The 27,428-nt window shown below is 38.8% G+C and overlaps 1 protein-coding gene across 1 annotated transcript in view; it reads left to right on the plus strand.

Moving 5' to 3' along the window:
• LOC122329281 (plexin-A1-like) overlaps positions 1-27,428 on the plus strand; it is a 150,287-nt gene that overhangs the window by 29,640 nt on the left and 93,219 nt on the right. Inside the window, exon 3 of the mRNA XM_043225500.1 lies at positions 10,569-10,751. Within this exon, the coding sequence (XP_043081435.1) occupies positions 10,569-10,751 (183 nt within the window). The remainder of the gene's footprint in view (positions 1-10,568; positions 10,752-27,428) is intronic.

The raw sequence follows: 27,428 nt of genomic DNA on the forward strand, positions 1-27,428 counted from the left end.
CATTACTTCTGAGCTGTATGTGAACGTAGTTCGGCGGAGCTCTCTTTTCAGACGGAAATGCAGCACGCTCTTGGGAGAAAGTCTGTGTCTGAGCTGTAATTGGATTAGTGTTTATGGGATGCTTAATTTTAGATTATGTAGATTATAATCTGATGCTTTTGCTGGGACAACAATGTTAAAAGCCTCAGATCAGCTTTATGAGCTTAGAGATGATGAAACGCACACACACATACGCAGGCTTGCTTGCGTGCATGACTCACAGCATATGGTTAACAGTCAAGAGCTTATTTAGACTAAATATAATAGTTGCATGTGTAAAGAAAATGCATGAAACAATCAAAAGCATGCATAAATGCAAAAAGATGTGAAGGAGTTATAGGAAATTATATGTAAAATATCTCTTTGTTATTTGTGGGTTTGAAAATGAATAAATCCTGTTTGTAGGACTTCAGGTTATGAATTTTGAATAAGAATTCATGAGGTAAGAGTTTTATGTATATGAGTTTAGCTGCAGTTAAATAACACTGTGGGAGAAATCGGTTACATTTTGACATTGTTATGCATTATGAATATTAAATGATGTAGCCATTTTACTGTTTAAGTGCACCTTCAGCCAGAACATAAATCTAAGCACTAGTTATGGGGATTTTAAATCAATAAACTGATTATACTGAAGTCTAGTATAAAAGAAAAAAACTAGGTAGCTTCTTTCGTTTACATTTTTAAAAGTGTATTTATTTTTTCTCATTCATATTTTTAGTAATATTATTATTATATTTGTTTAATTAGTATGTGTTATAAGTTGTCTAGTTTTACAATTATTTCATTCTGCATTTTATCTATCTATAGCAGAAGAATGCAGAATAAAAATAATTAAAAAAGCTGAAAACTTATATATCATACTAATTACATAGATATTTATATAGATATAGATATATAGATTTAGAAAAATACTGTGGTTGAAAAAAACAATTCCACTGTTAAATATATTGTTTCAGCACACGTTTAGGTTCACTGGAATCTTAAAGGGAAGCGATCAGGCAGGAAGTGGGTCAGTAATGTTGAGAAATTAGCCTAAATTGCATTTCCTGGCCAGCACATTAAGAGCAAGGCCAGCTGCTTTCAATGGAAGCTCTGAAAGGCCTGACGTCTGATCGTGCCAAACATACGTGTGATCTGCCATACAAGGATGCAAATCATTCAACCTCCTACAGGTTGTTTCTCATGAGAAGCACTGCAGATTTAGGGGGACCGTGCCAAACTATTTGTTCTGTTATCCTAATCTGAACCTTATGAGGACAGTAGATCAACTGCGCTCAGTGATAAATAGGGATTATATAAAGACAAAGTGGGTAAATTGCAGGAAAAAATATGTGCAGGTCATATTTCAACACAAAATCACAAGAATTATTTATTTTCATGCCATTTATGACCATTTCTTTCTCAGTGGAAAAGCCATTTTATTTGTTTTTATTAAAAAATAAAGGTAGTTAAAAATAAATTGTGTATGTATATATATATATATATATATATATATATATATATATATATATATATATATATATATATATATATATATATATATATATATATATATATAAAAAATTTTATGTAAAAAAATATGCAACATTTAAAAAAATTAAAACAAATACATATATATTTTTTTATTTGAAATATGACCTGGGAAAGTTCTTGACAGATTTTATGAGATTCACCCAACTAACTAGAAAAAAAAAAAAAGCGGTTTCAATTTGCTTGCATCTGGAAGCAATTTTCTACCTTTGCTCTTCCATTCACTTTTTGGAAGTTTATGCTGATTTATAGATCAGCGAAATGCATAATCACTTAACCTCCACATTAGAGAGAAAGAAGGAGAAACAGAGAGCGAGAGAGAGAACGAGTGTTGTGCATATGTGTTCTGTCTGTGCCAGATGCCATGGGGCCGAGCGCAGGTCATGGGCAGTCTCATAATCAGGCCTCTGTGCACTGCTTGGAAACGTGTTTGCGTTGTGTGGTGCTGGTCTGAAGAATCTGTATGTGCGAGTGTGAACAGGCTGTGTCTGGGGTGCGTGTGTGGTGTCAGGTCAGTGGAGAGGGTTTATGAACATCTGTCCCACAGCTTCTGCATGCTGCTAGTTAAATGACACAAGCGTACACACGTTCCACATTAGCACATGTGAGCGGCTCAGATTTGCACTTGCCTCTTTCAGTCAGCTCTTTGTCATTATACACAGCGCGGTATCTGCTTCAGAAGGCATGTGCCCAAGAAACGTTCACTGCTGCTTTAATTCATTTCGCCTACAAAGATCAGAACGGCTTATATCATGCTGTATTTCGCACGTATGCATCCTGTGCATACTGCATGTTCTGCATAAATGGAGTATGCAAGAAAGTACCGAAGAAGGTACTGTATCCCACAATGCAATGCACTCGATTTAATCTACTGCATATATTTAGGGACATGGTATGCGCACTCCAAAAGTGAAGTGAGTATTTGCTTTCGGCATCTCTTGTGCAAATAAAAACATTACGACAATAAAAGCCATTTTTTACCACAATAAGATGTGTTGTTGAATTTGCGTCTTCTAATTTTCTCACGCAAATAATTCGATTCACTTTTGGTATCCACATATGAATTATCTCTCACTTGCGCATATAAAAGCATCGCGTATAATGCCCTCCTCCATTTTCTGACACAATGTCAGTAAGCTCTTCGCTGATTGGCTTGCAAGTCAGAGTGTCAAGGGAATTTTCTGATCAAGTTGACATTTTTAAACTCGGGTGGAAGTTGCGATTGAGGTGTATATTGTGGGTTTACGGCAATCCCATTGCCCAGATTGTGTCGAATTTGCATCTGTTTGTGTTTTTGCACTGATTTTGTGTGCAATCCGCAAGTGTGAATAATTAAATGCACACGTTGTCACACTTTTTAAGGTGTCCTAGTTTCAGTGTAATTCTAAAGGTAAATACTCAATAATATAAATTTTCTTACTAAGGGGTTAGGATTAGGGATTGGTTTAGGGTTAGTTGCATGCAATACAGTATGTGCATAATCGACTCTAATTACTATAATAATAGCATGTAATGTGTATTATTAATGTATTAAAAGTATTATTAATATTGCTATTTTTACGTATTATAAATTTACTTGAATAATTAATCTTTCAATATTATTTTCTAATCAGAATAGGTAAAATTATTGTTATTTATTTTTTTACAGTGGATGCCATTTACAATATTTGGTTATATACAACTTAAACCATTTAACCTTCTTTTTAAAAATTATAATCAAATATATACTGCAGAGTAAGCAGTAAGCAGCATGCTAGGATTGCATGATGGAGTGAAAAAATGGCTGAAATCACCAGTTTCAATCCTATTTGCTCACTACTATGCAAATTTTCTGAGATTGTGGTCTGTAGAAGTTTGAAACAAACTTGCTTAGAAGCTTTGATGCAAGGAGCTATATGAAGAAGGATCTAGTTGCTGGAGTTTATCAGATCTTTGAAATACGTAGCAAGTAAATGAAATCCTAGAGCATATCTAGTGTTTAGTTTTTTGTTTTTTTTCCCCAAGTGTTTGTCATGCGAGTTTAGTTACAGTGCAGTTTGACTAAGTTAGACTACACTAGACTGAAGCTGAATATATTTTTCCTGTTCTTCACAATTTTATTTTAACCTACACCCTCAATTCCGAATCAGCTCTGATCAGCAATGCACACATCTCATCCACTTTCCATGCCTCCATGCAGTGAACACCTGCTCTCGCTCCATGATTGTCTCGTGCAGGCGTTATAAAGCCAAACAATAAAGATCACGAGTGCAGTTTTTAGTGCCAGACGAAGGGATGGAGTGAAAGAGAAATGGAGACTGAGCGAGAGAGTCCAGAGGTGATTAAAGGTGAAAGCGGAGACTGATATATTGCTCTGCCTTACAGCCGTGCCATGGGGTACAAGCCCTAAACAACGGGACCACAGCATGTACTAGACAGTGTAGGTGAAAGTGAGTGTTCATCAGGGCTGTGAATCTCTCTCTTGACTGTATATTTCTGTATAAACCATTTAGCAGGTACAGTATGTATTATAATAGTAATATTTAAAGGAATTACTGCAGGAAGATGCATCAGGACACATAAACTGAAAACGGTCATACAGAGTATAGAATCTAGTATGAGGTCAAGTGTTTTTTTGTGCTTTTGTTGAAGAAATTAATACTTATTCAGCAAAGATGCTTTAAATTGAATATATGTTATAATGTCTCAAAACGTTTCTGTTAATCAGGAATGCTAACAAAAAAACAGTTTTTCAAAAAAGGCAGTACAACTGTTTTCAATATTACTAATTGCTAATTAGCATATTAGAATGATTTCTGAAGGATCTGAAATCTGGAAGAATGATGGTGAAAATTCAGCTTTGCATCACATTTTAAAATAAAAGCTTTTTATTACATTTTTTTTTATTGTAATAATATATCACAATGCAAGTGTTTTTACAGTATTTTGGATGAAATAAATGCAGCCTTGGACTATAAAAAAATCTTTCTTACCCCAGACTTTTAAATACCTTTATATATGCCCTTTTTATGACTTCATATTACCTGGAGGAATTTATGCAAAAATACTGCTACTGCTACTACTACTGCTACTGCTGCTTCTTCTACTACTACTACTACTACTAATACTACTAATAATAATACGTTTTGATACCATACTAGTAAAGACAAAAAGACAAAAAGATAAAAAGATTAAAAAAAAAAATAAAATAAAATAAATATATATATATATATATATATATATATATATATATATATATATATATATATATATATATAACAGGTGCATTGACATTAATTTTCCATAGAATGAAAATGAACATGACCTCTGTCTTTTCCCTGCCAGTTTGAGCTACTGGAACGTCATGTCATATTTTCCTTAATCAATTGACAGGATAGACGGCCTACATAAAGACGTTAGGTCCTCCTAAAGGACTTTAGATTGAGGGTCAATAGGATTGCACAGTGGAAGCAGCTTTATAAATAACACCATTATATAAAGCTGAACGACAGCTCATGATGGCCATGCTAATATGACGTGTATTTTTAGATAAGCCTCAGATGCTTTGGGAATCTGTGATGTTCTCCTGTCTAATGCTGTTAATGCCAGAGAGAGCGAGAGCGGCTGAGAGAGTGCCTGAATTCTGGCTCGCTTTAGCGCGAGCACCATTAAGACCCAATTAGAGAGCCTCCATTGGCTGTTTGGAGGAAACAAAGGGCAAACGGCTGAGCCGCTGCATTTCCACCGTCACCAATCAAAACAGGAGGCTGGCAGCCTGCCATCCCTCCACTCATCTCTCGCTCTCTCTCTTTCTCTTAGGCCATGCGTCCAGAAATTTTGGCAGCCTCTCTTTATCTTCATTTATGTGTTCCGCCATCTACAAACACGTTTAAGGACAAGCCACACATACACACGCATCAACACAAACACATTTAAGGACAATCGCGTGCATGCACACGCATAAAACAAACACCTACATCTGAGTGTACACAAATAAATTCATGTTAAACACAAATGAGTGGCTCTATAGACAGTCAGCAGTGTTTTTGTGCATTTTCTATGCTGATTTTGGTATATACTTTCTTTGTGATACTAGTATAATATAATAATTGATCGATGTAATTAAAATAAATATTATAATTTTATATTTCTATATGTGTGTAATCATATATAATTAATAAACATTGAGGCTGTCAAACGATTAATTGCATCCAAAATAAAAGATTTTTACATTATATATATATATATATATATATATATATATATATATATATATATATATATATATATATATATATATAATAATATATATATATATATATATATATATATATATATATATATATATATATATATATATATACATGAGTATATTAAACAATATATAATAAAATGTATGTACTGTGTATATACTGTTTTGTTTTTATATATACATACAGTACACATACATATTATGTAAACAAATGTTTGTTTTGGATGCGATTACTTGTTTGACAGCACTAATAAATGTATATTTGTTTTAAAAATTCAACTGAATATTACAATGTTAATATTATAAATGCATTATTTATTATTTTAAATCTGTTATATATGTATAAATATCATAACTTATGAATTATATATTATTGAACGGATATATTTAGTTCTAAAAAAAATTAAAATGTATATTAAAAATAAAAATATAACATTAAAATTAGGCTTTAAATTATTGCAACTTAATTATAAAACTATGATATATACTAACACAATACGTTTAAAAATATTTAAATGTTAATATTTAAATTTTTATAAATATTTTTGTCAATACTAATTAGTTGCATACACAATTATATACTTGTGTATATGTAAACAAATTTACATCACAACTTATAAGATTTAAATTCTGTATATATTCATGTAATTATGTGGGCTATATATATTCATGAATTACAGAATGATGAATGGATGAATAAGAATTAATTATCTAAATCCTTTTTTGCAACTATAGTTAGTCCTGAGTTAAAATTAGTCCTGAAAAAAAATGCAGTCCTCACAGTAAAAATAACTGTGTTTAGCTCTTAAAAACAGGACTGAGAACTTTGTATCTCTCCTGTGTATGTTCTCCCAAAATACCAAGTCTATCAGGTGTCAGTCTCTCTGGATCAGGCCTGCAGCGTCTCTAAAACATGCCAGATTAACCCTTTGAGACTTGTCTGTCTATCACATCCCCCTTTGTCAAACCCTGCCTCCCTCATCGATCCCTAAGGCTATGATTGGATGGATGGAGAAAGAGCAGGAAAAGAAAGAGATGGACTGATAGAGGACAGAGCTGGATCGTGTCTGCTGTGAGATCGATCAGATGGTGTAACGATAAGACATAAAGATTACAGCTGCTTTCTAAGGTGTATGAGTGTGTGTGTGTGTGATAACAGAGGTGAGTTAGCATCACGTTTCTGTTTCTCATTGGTCTGCATTGGGTCACTAACTTAAAATCAGGACATTTTAAGGTTTGTGCTTAGTCATCAGCAAAGCCGAAATGAAACAAGCATTACTCAGAATTGTGGTAGTATCTCTGCTTCACGTAAGAATTTTTATTAGATAATACATTTACACAACAGCCTCCTTGTCTTAAACCTTTCATGCTGTTAAGTGGTATTTTTAGACTCTAGACAGATTTACCGCAACTTAGTTCGGCCAAAACTGAACATTCTGTTGTTATTTACTCATCCTCATGTTGTTCCAAACCTGTGTGGTAATTTTTTTTTTTTTTTGGTGAATATTCTGGGCCTTCTCCATGTATATAAAGTAAATGGGGTATGATGCTGTTAGGCTACAAAATGACAAAAAGATACCATATAACACTATAAGTTATAATATATTAAGGCTGAATTATAAGTTTTTTACTATAGCTATGTACTTTAGCTCTCCTTAGCCTTTTTATAAAAGGAATTAATGATGTCTGATTTGTAATTAAACGTTTTAAGAATGAGATCTTTAAAGTTAATCAGTGGCTATAGTTCACAAAACCAACCCAGTTGGGTGCTTTTTTTCCAGTTATCGAGTTCAATCCACTGACTCAGTTGTAGCAGTCAACCTCTCACCGGAGGGTAGTTTTATCTAGTAATAATTTCTGCCTGTTCCTCATAAAAACTATTGTGTAACTTCAGCCGACTTGGAATAATGCACAAGTTGAATGAATCACTTTAATAATACCTTTATAGTATTTATGAGGTTTGACAGCACCAGTTCTCATTCATAGAGGCAAAGATATTGCTCAGACAAAAATCATGTTTTGTTTTTCAAAAGGAAAACAAAGTCATGCAGGTTTGGAACAGCATGATTGTAAGTAAATCGTGATAGCATTTCCATTTTTGTGTGAACTATCTCTTTACGATCAGCTTTTCAGTTTTGATTCCCTTACAATCCAAAATTTGTACAAAATGGTGATTTGAGTCATGTTAGATTGGTTGTTAGCTTGCGAATAATTGTAGGAGGAAAATGTGCAAATATGTTGTTATTTATCACGTAGGGTCTGTTTGATCTTCAGTGGCAGCAGCACAGATGGGTTCATTTAAGTTTTTGAGGTTCATACTCTCTGACTGGATTCTGAGGCATCTCCTTCCTGTCCAGCCTGTCAGAGGCATTTCGGCCCCCTTCCATCTCAGCTGTCATCCCCCTCACGTTCCACAGATATTGAAGATGACAGTCTCAATCCAGCCCAAGAAACTGCGGTCGCATGGTGTCCGTCTTTAAGTTGTTAACATGTCCGTGTCTCTTAACGCCCTGCTCTGAAACTAGAGATTTATGGGAGAGATGAGATTTCTTCTTGGGTCAGGACATCTGTCTCCTCCCTTCCACCCCCACTGAAAAAAATTTGCACCGGACACATTCCTCCCACTTGTACCCAGGCCACCTTTCAGCCTTGTTTAGTCATCTTTTCCTCTCCTTTTGTCCCAAATTGAAGCTGTAATTTGAGTTAAAGAGGGGAAAAAGAAGAAATCTGCATGAGGCATACTGTAGAACCTCTGATAGATACGCATCATTTCCAGTCACGGTCACTGGCTATGGGTGGCTGCCTTTTTGTTTTTGCAGTTCTCAAATGGGATGCTGAATAGAAGGTATATATTTCAGCAGTGTATGTGATATCTAAGGTGACTGGGTTTAAATAGGCCCGTTTAGTGATACACCTGTATACCTACAGTATCTAGCATTTCCTTGTGAACCAACAGGTTGAGGGATGAACACACAGATTGACGCATGGGAGGAATGGTCGATAGATAGGTGAATAGATAGACAGGTGGATGTAACATTTACTTGTGAGTCTAGGAATCAAACAAAGTCAGGGATGGAAAGGTAAATTAAAGGATAGATAAGTGGATGAACGGATGGCTAGATGCATATATAGGATTTCCTCCTGTATGAAGGTACAATGGCAAACAAGGTGAATCATGGATTTGTAGACGGATGGATAGATAAGTGGAAAGATGGAATGACAGATGGATGGATGGACAGATAGATATATGTAGCTCATTCCTCCATAATAAAAGTAGCAAATAGAATGAGAGATGATGGATGGATGAATGAATGGATGGATGTAGCATTTCCTCTTTTATGAAGGTAGCAAACAGGTTGAGAGATGAATGGATAGATAAACGAGAGATGGATAGATAGGTGGACAGATGGACAGAGATGATAGATAGATGGACAGATGGATGTTAGATGGTTAGAATAGAAGGGTGGTTTGATGTATAAATGGATGCACAGATGGATAGATGGATGATTAGATGAATAGATGGATGAAAAGATTCACAGATGGAAAGAAAGATGGAACCCTTTTACTTTTAAAATTTCAGTTCAGTAAATTCCCCTTCCTGTCATTTCAGTTCAAATTCCTGTGACATTTCAGTTCTTTAATTCTGTATTTTGTGCAACCATGACTCACCGGGGGCATTGGCGTTATCCAGGCTGGATTCATCCACTCGGTATACGCCATTAGGCGTAGTTTGTCCCCACGACCTTGTCTTTGCTAGCACTTTTCGAGCTTTGCTAACGCAAGTGGTATTTCCAGCATCATTGGTTGGCTTGCATTAACCGCCATTACCAGCGTCATTAACTCTGCCAACATAATGTTTCCTCATCTAACGGAGAATAACACCTAGCGGCAATAACTGCGAACAGTGAGCAACAAACGCTTTCTCTCTGGAGATTAGTCCTGCTCGCACCTGAGTGCAGGCCGACTGTAATTACAGTAGGCGCATGGTGGGTCGGTATAACCCAGACGGTCGCTAACCTTAGGGATGCACTTGGTCTGTTTGTCCAATCCCCTTCTGTTCGTTCTATTTCCAGAGCAAATCCCGACATCCCTCAGGGGTTTAGGAAAGGACATGCTCTCTTGTGTTGTAGGGCACAGCGCTGGTCCGCTACAGTGTTTGCGAGCCTGAATATCCTTTGCGCTGCCTGGAACGGGTCATCCTTGGCAGCAGTGGCACCCCTCGCTGGGTGAAGAATGAGGGGCACCGTTGGGCAGCAATGCAGGGCAGTGGGGGTCATGGCCACTTTTGTCTCTGCTAATGAGCCCAGTCTGTCGACCAGAGTGGGGAGGACGTCTCCCGGGACACTTTGTTCATTGTGCGGTCGTCTTTGTGTGGGACGATTAGGGATCTTGTGTGTGTTAAGCATTGAATTGCGAGGCATTGTGTGCGACATTTGGTGTTGGCCATGCCCGTGTTAGCAGTTTTTTCCGTACAAAGGAGTAAAGAGCCGAGAATGATTTTCCCTCAGGTCCTCTATATTTTCTGACCGTTCTTCGAGTGGCACAAGCGCAGGGACTCATCGTGCGATATATCTGTACGAGTGTGGGCCTCTGGCTGATTCATTAGCACAGAAAATACAGTATATGGCCTTTAATGACCCAAAGGAATATCGAGCAATGGATTGGTATTGCAGAAGATTAAAACGAGTGAAAATGCCACACCATTGCCTCAACTCCCACTCAGTCACTACTCGAATAACTCTGCCTTTTTTATCTCTCTCCGCAGCCTCTCCAGATAGATGACAACTTTTGTGGCCAGGACTTCAACCAGCCTCTAGGGGGCACCACTACGATTGAAGGGATTCCTTTATTCCTGGACAAAGACGATGGGATGACGTCCGTGGCGGCGTACGATTATCGAGGCCACACCGTAGCCTTCACCGGCACCCGTAGTGGCAGGATGAAGAAGGTGAGTCTCATACTTCATTATTGGTTGTGGTAACGCGATCATATAGCTGTGTTTATTTAAAATTGGATGTGGAAAATTGTAAACGTTTTGAGATGGTTTCTTTTTTTACTTTTATAGTAGTGTTTGTATTAGTATACTGATAGTCAAACACATTCGCTTTAAAAAAATTGAAAACGAGCCAAATGCACACACACTTCTACACAAACGTGCTTGTGCTGAAGTATGCAGTAATCCTGTCTCAGTCCTTGTATATGACCCCGGCGTGATGTCTAAACCGCTGGCTGGATATAGGCTGTACACGGGGGTGGTGAGGGGAGATCAGCGGATGTCGAGTGATATCCCATCATTGGAATCGCATTTCTCCTCCGTCTTGCTCTTCCTGTAGTGGCCCCCGAGCTGGACAGCACTGCCTGTGTCATTAGACAGAAATCAATGGCCCGTGTGCAAATACAGTGTGTGTGTCCAGGTTCCTAATAAGGTGAAAGCTAGAAAGTGTGAGTACATATGTTAATGGCATGCATCGGTTAATTGAGTACCAATCATGTGCATATCTGTCACCAACTTTTAGTTCCAGTGTCTTTTACTGTTTTTTCACTGTTTTATGTCAAAGCTTGCAAGGGGCGAGCTGTATGAGACAGGCCAGCTTTGGATCATGGTTGTGTGTTGGTGCCGGCGGTGCTGTTTTATTGCTATTCATTTAGTGCTAAAGTGTGGGTCTGGCCCTAATGAAATGTAAAGCTGTAGTCTATTGACGTGGGCTCATTGTAATTCCTCTAGTCTTCCAGTTGCTGCGAGGCCTTATTGATTCATCTGTATGAATATATAATCAGGGGCCTAAATCTTAGTGGCTGCAGACAGCTGTACAAGTATGTGTGTACGTGTTAATGTTTGTGAAGTGAAGACCCATGACTTGCTGTGAGACTGTGACATTAAAGATTGTTTGGTTCTAGTTGAAGTGAGGTTTTCTATCTATCGATCTATCTATCATTTTTGTTTTATTGTTTGTTGTCTTTTTTCTGTTGTTTGTTACCTATACTCACTTGTTAGACCTATACTATCTACCTATACTGTAATTATTTTTAATTCTTTAATTATTCGTTTGTCATTGATTCAATCTACTTTTTGTTTGTTCATTCTGTATTTTGTTCTGTTATTCATTCTTTTTATTGTTCTGTCTGTGTCACTTTAGAAACAAAGACATTTTTTGTCATGTTTTTTAAATAGATACTTTTTGTTCACATAGGATGCATTAAATTGGTCAAAAGTAATAAACTGTTCTTGAGTTCTTGTTAATTATGTGTCAGAGAGGTTTATTATTTATTATAAGTAAGTTTCCAAAGGCAGTGAAATTTATACATGTTTGCATGTATTTATGAGATGTATTATGTTACCCTGCCAAAAAATGTGGCTCCTGTGGGTCTGATTCACAGGAGGTCAAAGTCACTGATTTGATAGAATCCACTATTGGGGTTCGTGGGAGTGGAAATCTCCATTAACAAAAATCCTCTGTTCATAAATATGCCGGCCTTTTTGGCATTGTCTGTATCTCCAAACCTCAAGCCTCCGCTTGATGGGCTCTCAGTTGAAAACAGCAGCTAATAAAGACTGAAAATGCTCTGGATTAGACCATTTGTTTGCATGTTGTAACAATTCGAATCTGAGCTGCATGCATTGACAGAGCTAGCATGCTAACTGACATGCAGTCAATTTCTAATGCCTTTTTGGTTGTGATCTTGCGACTCTTCCGGTGACTTGCCAATTAAGGTGCTTGTGGATAACCAGTCAGTCGCGTTCATGTAATGTCCATCTACCTGCCTCTGCAGGTCCGATTCGAGGGAAGATCTCTCTTGGAGACATTAAATGCTGGTGGCTACAGGTCACTTATCATTTAGCACGTTAGCGTGGCTAATTAGCATGTTAGTGCAGCCACACGTGTACCCCCTCCACTTCCGAAATGTCACTTTAATTAAGAAGCATGATCTGATTTGAGCTAATTTGCAGAGCGAATGGTAATTACTGATAACATTTGGAAGCAATGAGCAAGAAGGAAGGCTTGTGGGGTGGGTGGGGGTTGCGTTGTCGCGGCAGGAAGTGATTTCTCCTTGTGGAAATCTCGCCTGATTGAGAGCGATTAATGATTGACAACATCTTGTAGTCCTCGGCGGGAACGTCGGAAGCCGTGATTAGGGAGCGAGCTGCAAACAACGTCCTCAGAAGTTTGTTGCATGGTCAGTCGCTGCAGGTGGGATTATGAAGCGTCATGCCTGTGAGGGACAAATCAGAGGACTGTAGCGTGTCATAATTGTGTGTGTTTCTTCTGTGGGGACTTTCTTAGCATCTAACGCTCTCATTGTTAAAGTAAAGCTGTATCTGTGCCAGTACAGAATTGCTGTTCTCTTTTTCTCTCACACACACAGAAATAATAAATGTCACATCCAGCTTCTCTCTTATAGCGGGCACTGTTCCCATGTTTCTCTCAATCTGTATCAATTCACTGTTCTTGTTCAGGCACAAGTAAAAGATCCTCTTGATCATTTCGATACTGTTTATGCCTCAGTCTGAATCCTATAAAATTTCTCATAGTGTAAAATCAAGATTTTTTATATTTAAAATGTATATATTAAATATATATTTAAAATTGATATTTTCATTCACCTTTGATTATATACTGTTAACAATTACACACGCACACATTTGTTTCATGAGGCCGTCAGTGTAAAATCAGGGGTTTCAGTACTGAAAAGTGGACAATTTTCACTCATTTATGTATGCTAGGTATTATGTATGCTAGGTATTTTGTCATTAGCTTAGCAATGTGCTAAGGTTACACTGTAACAAAGTCGAATCTCCAGTGCCCTTTAAGTACTATTTGTGTCACACATGGAGTTATATAAAGTGTTATAAGGTTCAATTTCAGTTAACATGCCACCTAAGAAGGTAGCTGCATATCTAGGGAGAAGTTATCAAGGGAGTTTGCTAGGCATGTGTACCCTGGTGCTACGTGGCCATTTTAAGCTCTGGCAGATGGGTTTGATTGAAAGAGCCCCTGGCTATGAAGCTCATTGGACATCTGTGAGGAAAGCACACTTTTAACCAGGTGCTCACAGGGTTTTTTTTTTTTTTTTTTCCAAAGTCCTGACTTTGCTTGGAAGTGCCCTTGAGTAGCACTTAACCTACAAGTCCGGAGGGGAAATCTGGCTCTAAAATTAGCCTGTAATGGATGGCGATTGTATATAAACCTGTTCTGGCTATTACGAAACGAAACAAACGCCAATAAAGCTATCATCATACGAACAAAGGACGCTGTGTTAGCATAAAACTTTACACATTCTCCAAACAGCTTGTGTTTATGTGCTTTGAGTCTTCGTAAACCGTATGACGGTAATGCCCGATATTCTCTCATTTTCTGCCTCATTTGTTTAATGCTGCGATGAGGTGGCCTGTGTTCCTTTGACAGCTGTGGATATCCAGCATGCAGACACGACTCCATCCCGGAGCAGTGGACACTGTCGAGTGGAACAGTGGGTCACTGATGTGTGCCGGCCGCTTGTTCTCTCCAGCAGAGCAGCGGACAATGTGTGTGTATGCGTGTGTGTGTCTGATAGTTACCAGATGCCAACGGAGGATGTGACCAGCTACATTCCTGGGTTGCTGTTTGCCAGTTTTCGCCACAGCTGTGTCCAGTGCAACTGTGCACAATCTCACCTGATGCCAGGGAAGGACAGCTGCCCGCCCAACGGCATCTGCGGCTGGCCCTGACGTCATCGCCGTTGTCTGACAACTGCGGACACGCCTCTATCCTCCACCCGCAGTGAAGGGCCAAAGCAGCTGCTCGCTTCCCTTCCTCTCATTGGCGCCATCTGTCCGTTCGTCACAACAGACACGGCACACTCTGTGGTCAGTCACACGTATTAACACTGAGCTCTCCATCCCTGCAGTCTGCCCTCGTGCACATGCCACACTTGTAGGGGCCGTACACCAACAGTGTCCCCGGCAGAGCATTTGCAGTGGGTCCATCAATCACGCTGAACGTTTAAGATGTTTGGTTCTGGACAGGTGATCGATGAAAAGATGAGGTTTGTACTTACAGTATGTGGACAAATTAAACAATTTCTAAAACTGGTAACACTTTACTTGAATCCAAAAATATAAGCAGTGTTTGCTATTAGCTTTATTTGTAACTTTTTTTTTGCACACCACTCACGTTTTCTACTGAAAATATATATTGTATTAATAATTATTAATTTATAGCGTTTCTTTCAAAGTTATTACAATAACTACTACAAAGCAGGTTTTTGTTTTTCATATGATCATGCATTTACAAGTTGTGTAAGTATTTTTTTTAAATGTATATTAAGAACAAAGTTGAATTAACAATGAACAATATGTTTCCAAATTAACATTAACCTGCAATAATAACTGCAAATAGAATGATTTAATACATTTATTAATACATAAATAAATAAATAGAATTTTTATATCAAATATTATATTTGATATATAATGACTAATTAACAAATATTAGTCATATTATATTAATAGTTAATACGTTTTATTTTGGCAATTATATTAGGATAGGATAAGGGCATTAAATGAGACGTGAAGTGGGAAAGAGAGGGGGAACGGAATCAGGACTTGATGTTTGTCTTAAACTAAAAAGCTAGATAAGTTAATCTTCGATTTTTTTTTTTTGTAATGAGAATAGCGCCAAGCTGGAACGATGTTGAAACACCAACCAACCAATCAATAAAACAAGTAACCATTTTTTGTTTTGTAATGGATTATACTCTTAAAGCTTTAACCACGTAAGGTAAGACTACTATAAAAGAACATGTTAATTATAAGGTTGCATTATAAACATTTTTAAAATACAGATACAATCCTTCTTGTTTATAAGCTTCTAGTGAAGTGAGATCTTTTTGGAAGTTGTATTTCTGTTCAGGGAAATGGCAAATGGATGCTGGGTCAGTGCAGTGTCTGTGTGCTTATTCCTGCAAGTTCTTGAAACCCAGATCACAGAATGACTGGATGAAGCTCTGTCTGCGAGGAGGTCTTGGTGTTCATGCTGCCAAAGCCTTTGTCACCAGGGCAGCTCTCCCTTGGGCTCCGTTGTTGTGGAAACTGAGTGTGTCATGCATCTCATCTGCATATGTGGGGTGCCTGCCATCTCTTCCGTCTCTCTCTCTCTCTGTTTATGGAAGCACCTCACGCAAGTGTCCTGCCAGCCCTCCAGAATTCTAATGCGCTCTCCTGTTTGTTACGTTTCATGATCAGAGGCGATACGTTTGGCCCCTCCGGGACCTCCTTTCAAGCGCTGTCTCGAAGATGACACTTGGTAGGAAAGTTCTTCCTTGTAACTTTAAAGATAATGACTTCTTAATGCTGCCAGACCCTTATTTTCTCCACAGACTTGCTGCAAGTGATTATGGGAAAGAACAGGGATCTTGTCTGCCACTTTTTTGTGAAGCTCAGTGGAGTTCCTTACATCGTTCAATGCCTAAAGATTGAAATGTCACGACGTATACGCATGCAGATGGCTTTTTTCACTCGAGCTGAATCAAACGGAACTCCTTTCATCACGCGACTGCACCGCACTAGCGTATTTCTGTAAGATAACACCATATAGACCCTCAATGTATGCCTGAAGGCATGAAAGAACATAGTGCCTCTATTCCCCGCTGTTTCCACAGGAGGAAATCTGTTCGCCCAAGAAAAACAACAGAATCAGGAGACACCGGATAGTAGCTTTCTCATGACTGCTGGTCAGACGCGGCACCATGAATGAGAGTCTGTCTCTGCAGGTTTATTCTTCTTTTAAGTGGCCACCATAGTGTCACAAGGCCCACGGTGGCTAATCTGCAGCTTCTGGTATGAGATTAGGTCCTTTGAAGCTTCATTAAGGTTGAGATTTGGAGAGAAGGGATATTCAATAGCTAACCACCCTGTAGAAGTCTGTCTCTTTGGAAATAAATGCTGTCAGTTACTCACTGTAATGTAAACTACTATGATTTTCATATTTTGAGTATTGTTATACTACTTTATTATTACTATTTTATTATTTTTTTTCAAATGTACATGCTCCTTTTACTTATTTTGATAGGTATTTGTGACCTTGGACCACAAAACCAATTGCACGGTTATATTTATATCAGTAGCCAACAAAACATTGTATGGGTCAAAATTAATGTTTTTTCTTTTATTATTTATTTTCAAAATAAAGATATTTTGTAAATTTCTCAACATAAATATATCAGAACTTAATGTTCGATTAGTAATATGCTTTGCTAAGAACTTGCGGATAGTGAAGGCAATTATTTTTATGTTTTGTGACACTCAAATTCTAGATTTTCGCAAACAAATAGTGTCCTATCCTAACAAACCACACATTAATGGGAAGCTTATTTATTCAGCTTTCAGGTGATACATGAATCGCAATTAAAGAAAATAAATCCTTATGACGGGTTTTGTGGTCCAGGGTCACATTTTTACAAATTTTGTGAAAATTTTGGACAATGTAATGTTGTGATTCCTAAACACAGGTTTATTTTAGGTTAATAATAGGTTTTAAAAAAACTTCTTTCATATTATTTTTTTTATAATTTCATTTTAAATAAAATAAATGGCAAATTTGGAAGCATACATTGAAAATTATGCTCGCTAACAAGCTGCAAAATTGACAAAATAAACTGAAACTTAAATCAAACCAGTCCCTCAAAATGTATTGCACAGGGTTTGACATCAAATCCGATCTTCACCAAATGTATGTGATAAGGAGGTTTGAAGCCTGAAGCATTTTAGGTGTGGACTTTTATTTCCCCTAAAAGTCATGTTTTTTATACAAATCTGAACTGTCACCAACTCGTAGAGCAGTTACTTTTTCTCATGAAATCAGGCTGGGTCCGTGAATTTCAAGTCGGAGCCTCTCAAATTGCAAGATGCTTTCGAGTTGAGTTTATCATATCAAAGACCTCAGTCTCTTGCGACCTCCATGGCTTGGTTTCTCTTGAAGCCCTTGAGATGCTAATCATTGCACTGTAAAGGAGAGGAGACCATTCCGGCCTCAGACAGGCTATTGGGGGCCTCAGCACTTCCAGACATAGTGATTATCAAGTAGGCATCAAGTCCCTCGAGAGGCCCCTGCAATCAGGACGGAGAGGCCCTTTGACACGAACCCACACACACTCATGCACTCGCTTACACGCACAACACACCTGCTGCCCGGACTCGTATGCATGCTCACTAGCCACTCGCAATCTTGAATTAGGAGCTCTCGGCATGTAAGAGTGAGCCTTTCCATTTTGAGTTTCAAAGTCAGAGGGGTGAAGAGGCAGTGGACACACACACTCACGCACACACACTTACATTTGGTTTCAACAAAATTGTAAGTCTGTCATAAAAGGAAGCCCGGGGATATTGAGGCCACATCTGTAAAGCGAACGAGTCTTTCATTTGAATTTTTCCTCAGCTGAGTGATTTAAAATTCCTTCTAAAAACTGTGAGAGAGTGCAAAACAGCAGAAAGATTCAAGAGGGAAGGACAAAGAGAGGGAAAATCGGGGAGCGCTCCATCTGTGGACCCTCCCCGTGCCAACATTCATTACGTCTTCATTGGTGCAAGATTACCGCGCATGATATCAGGATGTCCCTCTCAATGGTTTGGACGACAGCCTCCTCCCTCTACACAAGCCCCTGTCTTTGTCCGACCCTTTCAGCCCATTGTTGAGGAACGATGCCGGCTGTGGAGAGCCATGCGTCTGCAGTGTAATCTCTCCGTGTGGAGCGTACATGCAAGCAGCCCTGCTCTTTCATGGTCAGGCGTCCCCATAATTAAAGTATACCGACTTGGCAAGCCTCCTGACAGGCTTCAGCGCTGTGTGTTTGTGTTTCAGTGTGTGTGTGTGTGGCTCATCAACGTTATCCGGCACCATTCTCCCCTTCATCTCTCCTCCCTCCCATGTGGGCCACCCTGATCTTCTGTGGCAGGCTGTGGTGTTTGTATGACTTGCACGCTGGCTCCGAGCCCTGGAGGAAGCGTGGCTGGGGCCCACATTGGCCCTGTTTGGCCTTGCATATGTGTGGAGTGAAAGGGAATAGATAGAGGAAATGAAAGTGCTCTCTTTCTGGGAGATCCTCATTGGCTAGGAGAAAGACACATGTCATCCCATGTCTCTTTTAAACCACTAAACCACTACAGACAAGTAATGATGTGGATTTTGTGTTTTTGCTCCCTACCACAAACATGCCTTTATAGATAGCTTATAAATTCACCTACCCAACTAGTGGTCATGAATCTGCATTTTCTCACATATTTCTTGGAGCTTTGTTACATGAAAAGCACTGGTTAAAAAAATAACTATGGCATTGTTTATTTTTCACAATATGTACTTTAGTTACAAAGTACCATCCGATATTGCCACAGTAAGCATTTCCATTGGCCACAAAACCAGTCATAAGTAGCACTGGTATATTTTGTAGCAATAGCCAACAATACATTGTATAGGTCAAAGTTATAGATTTTTCTGTTATGCCAAAAATCATAATAAAGATACTACGTAAGGCTCATGCTCCTTGAAGATATTGCATGATATTTCGTATCTCATACTGTAAATATCAAAACATATTTTTTATTAGTAATGTGCATTGCTTTAAATGCTATTTTCTGTGTATTTGGTTTCTTTTTTTTTTGCACCCTCAGATTCCAGATTTTCATACTGCCCTATGCTAACATCAATGGAAAGCTTATTTAACCCAAACAAATGATTACTTATTTGATCTCAGTTTCCAAATATGTACACTTATGACTGATTTTGTGGTCCATTTGTGATTTTATTTCTCATTAACAGCCACTACATGACTATCTCAGATGACCTTTTTATTTGATCATATGCAAACATGCGTTTAAATTAAGGTTAGGGGTCGGTTAAGGTTAATGCCAAGGCCATTGAGCCGTTTTTAAAATACAGGGCCTCTAGTCTGTGTTGGTGACCATCTGAGCAGAGCGTGAGATGTTTTGCCTTTGATATCACACAGGGGCCCTTTGTGCTCTAAAACGAGCGAGGTCGAAAGCAGGCCAAAGATGACTGCGTTTGTGTTCATGTGTGAGACCATGTGAAATTGTAATATGCAACACTTAGATCACATCCCTCCCTGTAAACAGTGAACACCCTTTTCTCATTTTTTTATTTTTTTCTTTGTCCACAGACCCCTCTGTAGTCGGTCAGGGTTCAGCTCAGTCTTCTTCCTAACATGATCATAAACAATATCCCCTCCATCTTCATTCCAGTCACACATAGTCATGCAGTATTTCCATTAATCAGCCCTCAGGGTTGGTGGTGATGGGGGGGTTGGATCTTTGGGGAGCTTTTGGATCTTTAACTCCTTCACTCAGTTCCAACACGGATTACAGAGCATTCATCACAACAAAGTGAATATTGTGAGCGCTGAGCTCCGGACATCTCAAATGACAGGAGTTATGCAGAGACCACCACACACACACACTCGCAGGCGTGCACAAGGGCAGGGCGTGACTGAGTGCGATGAAGTTTCATTACATTAAATGTCATCTTTACGTAACCCCATGCCACTGAGTTAATCACTTTAGTTTATTTCTAGCCCCCGAGCAGGTTCAGGCCTGCGCTTAGATTCATCCGGTGTAATGTTAGTACTCAATTGTCTTAAGAGGTGGGTGATTCTCTTGTTGATGTGTTGACTTTTTGACCCCCGGTGGTCGTGACCCTGGCTGTCTGTGCTATCCTTGATGATAATTGAGTTTATCCCTGGGACTAGCGTTCCCGAAATGCTCTTGATAGAGACTTACTGCGATAGCGTAGCTTTAAAATGCTCATTTGAGAAGCTATAAAAGTAGCTTGTTTTGTAGATCTGTTCTGGTATTTGCGCTGTGTGTTTTTTTTTTTTTTTTTTTTTTTTTCCCCACAGGTTTGTAGTCAAGCGATGTACATGCGATGATATCGTACATCATAAACATCCTCTGCACAGTTTTGCTTTATCGAAAATCAAGAGGCAGCTCTGAGGTTTCTCTGACATTGACGCTTCCTCTTTATCATTCCTCTACTTCCTCTTTGAAGACTCGATTGTTCAGAGTGCACTCAGGGAGCCGTCTAGCATTAGTTTTCCTTTGATGAAAACAGCACAGAGGGGTTAATCCAGCAGATTAAAGCAGATTTCCTCGCACTGGAAATGAATAGATAACAGTTTGAGCTCTGATACATTTGAAAAGAGGGATTAAATGCTTCGTTTAAAGTCTATAAGATACATTGGGAGGTTAATTGTTTCCCAATAACATATTTATCCCTCCATTTGTTAGCACAATTGGGATGAATCGTTAAATTAGTTTCTATCCTGTGTGCTCATTTTTTTTCTTTGTTTTCCCCCCCTCAACTTATTGACCAGAGGCCTATTGTGCCAGTATTGGATTTGACTCGCTGATCCAAGCCACTTAGTCTGACAAATAAACCTTTCTGGATATGTTAAAGCTTTGCCCATCCAAAAGACCTGACATGGAATTTCCACCCTATCCCAATTGCCGAATGGTTCATTTTAAGTGTACTTACAATATTGTAGCCTTCTCTTGCACTTATCTGTTAAGTTGATGAGACTGTATAGTGTCCCATTTTGTCATTTTATGATTCAGAGGACTCATGATGTGCCCCTCGATGAGAAGGACTCCAGCGAATGTCCCTTTAAGGCGACATTTCACTCTCTGTCCTTTGAAATTCCTCTTGGGCATGCAAATGCAACTCTTATGTCTTTGAACAGGGAAACATCAAACTGTACGACCAAGCTTATGATTGAATTTCATATTTAAACCACCATTGAAATCTGGCAACTGTCTCATAAATGTTGTTTGTTTTTGCTCAAATAGGTTTAAAATTTTTTTAGGTTAGACCAGTCAGTGTGTATGCACATCTAAGTGCACATCTCAGAATGCTGACAGTTTTTATAGGAATCATCAGCTGCAGTGATGCAATGAATTAACTTTTATTAGAGTGGCCATATTGAGGGTTGCATTTTTCCCCATTCAAAACTATCCAAGTGACATGTCTTTGACTCCAACCCAACATTGTGATGTATTAATTCAGCAATTTATCCACACGATTGAGGATTTCAAAGGGTTAGGACAGCATTTGGGATAGGGTCTTAAAGTCACTTTTGAATCTAGCCTTCCTTTTTTTCCGCAAACTTTGTTCACTTGCTCAGGTATGCTTGTTTTGTTTTCTCTTGCACACTCAGCCCTGTCATTTCTCATTTTCCTCCTCCTCCTCTCTCTTTTTTTCCCCCTCTCACTTCATTACAAGCCGTTAATTTATTTGGCTCTATTGACCTCTGCGCTGTGTCCTCTCCTTTCAGAAGAAGAGGGTGGAGAAAGATGACAAGAACGAAATGGCCTCGACTGTAGATTACTGAAATATGACTCCATTCTTTTCCTCAGTGTTTGCCTTGCATTCGCACAATAAAATCGGGAACCTGTGCCAAGAAATGCACCAGGAGCAACCACAAAGACTGATGTGGGCTGTGTCAATAGCTCTTGTTTTTGGCTTGTCTAATTGAGAGTGAGGCAGTGCAATGGATGAGCGAGGTAACCCGGGTCTCCTTTCCCCCCAAGTCCATCTGGCTGGGCTCGGTACCACAACTCTTGGAGTAGGCTTGGACTGAGATCCCTCCACCTAATTGCCATACCTTAACCTTTGCAGGTCTTAACTGTGTGACCCTATTCTTTCCTTGTCTGTCCGCCAGCTAGCACCTCTGTAGATCTCCTCCAACAAGCAGGAAAGCATTAGACACAGAGTGACAGGGGCAAAGGGGTGCTTCTGGATGAGTAGGCAGAAACGTCCTGACAGGATGACAGCGGCTGCCGCAGCAGCAGGTGCCCGTCACCTTTTGGCCCGCTGCGGCTGATCCTGCCAGGACCCATAGCTCTTCCACCTTCCTAACCCTCACCTCCCTAATTGAGACCCCAGCAGTCTCTTGGCTCGCTCTCCTCCACCAGCCCTTCCGCCCTGCACGATGGATACGTATCCCAAATGTGTCTAACAGTGTTCATACTGATGGCTATATTAGTTTCCCTGCCAAGTCTGTACAATCTCCAAAATGGATGCCAAGAGTCGTGCATCTTAACTATGCAGGGAGCATGGAAACATATACCAATGATATTGGCCATTTGAAATAAATTCTGTGTCGGAATTTATATGGTCTAAGTAGAGGAACATGGTTAGAAATAAAGGTTTTTTTCTGCATTGGTACCTCAAAAACACTGTAAAGCAGCTGTTCTAGTGAGTGAAAGAGTACTCTTTCTAGTTACCATTGCTCACCTTTGTGAGGTGTAACTGAATCAAAAAACTACATTAGCTGACCAACTTTGCAAGTTTTTCAACAGAAACAAACCAGCAGGCAGGGACCCGTTTTTCTTTAATTCTTTTTCCGAAAGCCACAGGCTTCATGTTTGTGGCCTCTTTGTTTAACCTCTTAATTGGATCAAGTCCTGGCTGACAGTTTGAGAAGGCTCACTCAGTGTAGATTGTCACGTCTGACACTAAACCCCTCTGTGTCTGTTAGGCCTGGCATCCGCTCTGAAGATGCCACAATCAGTCAAATCACCAACTCCATCTTGTCAACTCCTGCCTCTCACTCCTGGTTATATTCATCTTTCTATCCTTCACTTTTCACATACAGAAGCCTTATAAAAGGGATTGTTCACCCCAAAAAGAAAATTGTCATTAATTAGTTACACTCATGTTGTTTCCGTAAATCCTTTGTTCATCTTCTGAAAACAAATTGCGATATTTTTGCTGAAATCCGCTTTCTTACCCTGCAAAGACAGCAATGCAACTACCACGTTCAAGGGCTAGAAAGGTCGTAAGGACATCATTAAAAAAGTTCATGTGACATTAGTGGTTCAATCTTAGCTACTTTTTGGTGTGCAAGGAACACAAAATAAAGTCTTTATTCATGCGTTGTGGTACTCTTGTGAATGCACAGCGGAGATAAACATGAAAAAGAAGAATTGTTGAACAAATTTGTTATTTTGTTTTTGTTCAGAATATCTTAACATCTTAAGTTCTTGCAGGTTTGGAACAACATAAGTGCAAGTAATTAATGAATTAATTAGAGTTCACCCAAAATGAACATTTTCTTGCACAATTCCTTCGTAAAATATTACACTGAAACCACTGATGTTACTTGTACTGTTTTAATGGTGTCCTTACTACTGTTCTGGGCCTTGAAAGTGGAAGTTACATTGCTGATTATTCAGGATCAGAAATCTTTCTGATTTAATCAAAAATATCTTGTGAGCAAAGGTTTGGAACAACATGAAGGTAAGTAATTCATAAGAGAATTAAAATGTTTGGGTGAACTATAATTTTAACAGTTTCATTGTGGTTTGTTCTTTGTAAACATGTATGCGAGAAGGCTAGGTTTTGCTAGATCGTACTTCTTCTCTTAAATTGCTGATATGATAATGATCTCCTTACTCCTATAGGCATGGATGTAGCATTACACAAATTTTGTTAATAACGCCATTGAAGAATACCAAGTTTAGTTTATAACACCCCTCCCCACCTTACTGCTTTCATTGTAAAGAATACTAATGATTGGACAGGTACCTGCAGAGGAAATTAACCTTGGATATTAAAAGGATGCTTTTGGTTGTTGGCGTTAGCGCTAATCGCTGTTCCCAGGTAGCATTAAAGAATTTCCCGGCCAGCCCTGCCATAATTTCTCCGCTTCTCTGTAATTCTGTATGTACAGTGCATTTTTCTTTGTTATTATTTGCTGTGACAGATGCATTGACAGCATAAATCCTTGGAGTTCAGTTTGGACTGAGGTGCTTGTTGGCTCGTGCGTTCAGCACACACACTTGTTCTCTTACACACACGCTTCGTACACACCCTGCGGTATGCCTCTAAGGTACAGATTCCTCATCTCAGTTTTACTCAGTGCCGAAAGCTGTCAGGAGAAGAAATGAAAAGACGAAAAAAGATCAAATTATCGTCTGCTATTAATTATAGCGAGCAGACAGGCACAATAAAAGTGATAAATGTCTCTTTATCTCCATCTTAGCTGCACGGAAATAGAAGCGGTGTGTTAGCGTCTCCTTTGTGTTCCTTGGAAAACATGTTTAGTGCTCTGACTGAGTAAATGAAGAGGGCTTATCGGATTAGGCATCGCTCTGATATAAATACTGTTATTTTATTTTTCACTCATTCTTAAATGTGATTACTGTTTACAATGCTGCCAAATTATTTGCAGCACACTACGACTGTGCATATTTGCATAATGTCGTGTTGATTGAATGCCACCAGCAGAGGCATTCTTACTTTTAGCTGGTTTTGTTTGGTCTCTTTTATCCTTTTGTCTTTTTTGTCTGTGTATCAGTTGCTTAAAACGTCCCTGGCTTTCTTTGAGTCGGTACAGTATTGTGTGTTTACATGAGAGTGCTTCTGTAAGAGGAAGGTATCTTAATAAGTAGTTATTTAGCAGATGTTTTCATCCACTGTGATTTAGGCCTGAATCACTCACTCAGCAAATGCAGAGCGCACTTGGTTTGCCACCCAGTCTATCCTTTTTGTCATTCACTCGTCTGTATTTTTTATTTAGTCATTTGTCTGTCTTTTATTTCTTATGTTTTTTTTTATTCTGTCTGTCTGTCTGTGTTGTTCTGTCTATGGTTCTGTCTGTGGTTCTGTTTATCATTCTGTCTATCATTCTGTTGCCCTATCTAACGTTCAAACTGATGTTTGATCAATCTATCATTCTATCATTTTATTTTTGTATCTGTCATTTTATTGTTCTAGCAATTGTTCGGTCTATCTATTGTTCTATCTGTTCTGCTAATGATTGTATTTATCATCTTTTGCTTTTATTTTATGTCATTTGTTCTATGTCTTACTCTATCAGCTGTTATTTTTATTATTCTGTATCATTCTGTCTATGTTCTATATTTCTGTTGTTCATTCTATATTTTTTTCTGTCGACGAAGATTTAAAGTTCTACCATTGTATTTATCTATCTTTTATCTAACCGTGTTTCTATTCCATCAGCCCATCCTTTTACTAATGCCCTCAACAGATATTACGGTGCAATATATAACTGTTAATTGCAGATTTCAGAGAGCGATACTCCAGCACTGGTGCTTTGTGCTCAGAGCGGGTGTTGAGTTTAAGCTCAGACAGCCTTACAGACTAAAAGCTTATTTACCTGCTTGATTAGCCGCCTTTTCTTTCTCCTCCATTATTGAGGGGAATGTAGCAGCGGTGCCGTGAAACGCTGCTGTGGTTTCTCTGAGGTAGTTTCTCTTCACGAGCCGTTCCACCGATGTATCGACCAGCACAATAACGATTTTCTTTGTCCTCAAAGAGCATCTCTCTTCTTTGCCAGGTTCAGTCGCAGGACCCCGAGGCATTTTTAATAGTGGCTGGAGGAAAATAGGACATCTCACAAAACAGTCGCGCAGGTGGAGATTTGTTTGTTTAGCCAAGCTCCATAAAACACAAAGCATCTGCTTATAATTTATGCAGTATGAGGTGTGTGTGTGCCTCTGATTTACCAACTTTCTTATTGGTAGTTCTTGTGTTTTGTTGTTATTATTATAACTCATGATTAAAATGATTTTAATCAGTCTACATTTACTATTTTACAAAAATTTTAGGTAATGCTTTAGAATAGGTAATACTTGTTAACTATTAACTACAACATTTCCCTCAATAAATTCCTAATTTGCTTAATAGTTAGTAAGGTAGTTGTTAAGTTTAGGTGTTGGGTAGGATTAGTGTTGTAGAATAAGGCATTAATATAAGTGCTTAATAAATGGCTAACATTCTAGTAATGTGTATTCTAATAAGCAACTAATAGGTGAAACCGTAAAATTAAGTCTGACAAAATTTTATTATTATTTTAAGCTAATTTATTTGTATTGTTCAAGTTAGCTTGAGTGTAAGATTGAACAAAATATATTCTGTTTGGATTTTGTGCCACTGAAACACACGAACACAATACACTCTGTTGTTACACTGGCTAAGGCCGAAAGTCCTCAAGGGTCAAGATCCCAGTGGCGTCTGACTGAGTCACAAGCACGTTACTGTTGCTTCGATGGCTGATGCAAAGGTGGGAAACACGCACACAGGCATGTAAACACAAACGCACTTGCTCGTGCAACAGAAGGCCGTAGGGTTTTATTCCCATGAGCTGCTGGCGGGGATTGGGAGGCCTGTCTTGTCAGATTACTTTAATCAGATACCTCAGTCCTCTCCACATCTGTTAAGGGCCTCTAGCATGACCCAGTCAAGCACTCATACAGGAGTTCTCTCTGTCTGTCTCCCTCTGTTTCTGTCTGTCTCTCTGTAGACCTGATAAGGATCACATGTTCATTTCACAGAGGCTGCGAGAGCTTGTTTGCGATCCCCTCAGGTAGTTCAGATGGTGCTTACACCCTCTTGATTGTCTCCTCACCACATTAGCAGCCAATTGGTTTCTGCTGTACTGTTGCTTTGTAGATGCACTTTGTTCTCTAAGATGGTGCTGGTTCTTGCAGTTCTCTGTTGGGAGGCCGACTACCTTACTTAGATCTGGTCCACGTTTACACTGATTTGTTGACTACACTTCTAAACATACACTATAATATACACTAACGATAACAAGTCTTTCTTTACAGGTTTTTGTA

The sequence above is a fragment of the Puntigrus tetrazona genome, chromosome 23 (genome assembly GCF_018831695.1).
Source record: "Puntigrus tetrazona isolate hp1 chromosome 23, ASM1883169v1, whole genome shotgun sequence".
Taxonomy (NCBI): domain Eukaryota; kingdom Metazoa; phylum Chordata; class Actinopteri; order Cypriniformes; family Cyprinidae; genus Puntigrus; species Puntigrus tetrazona.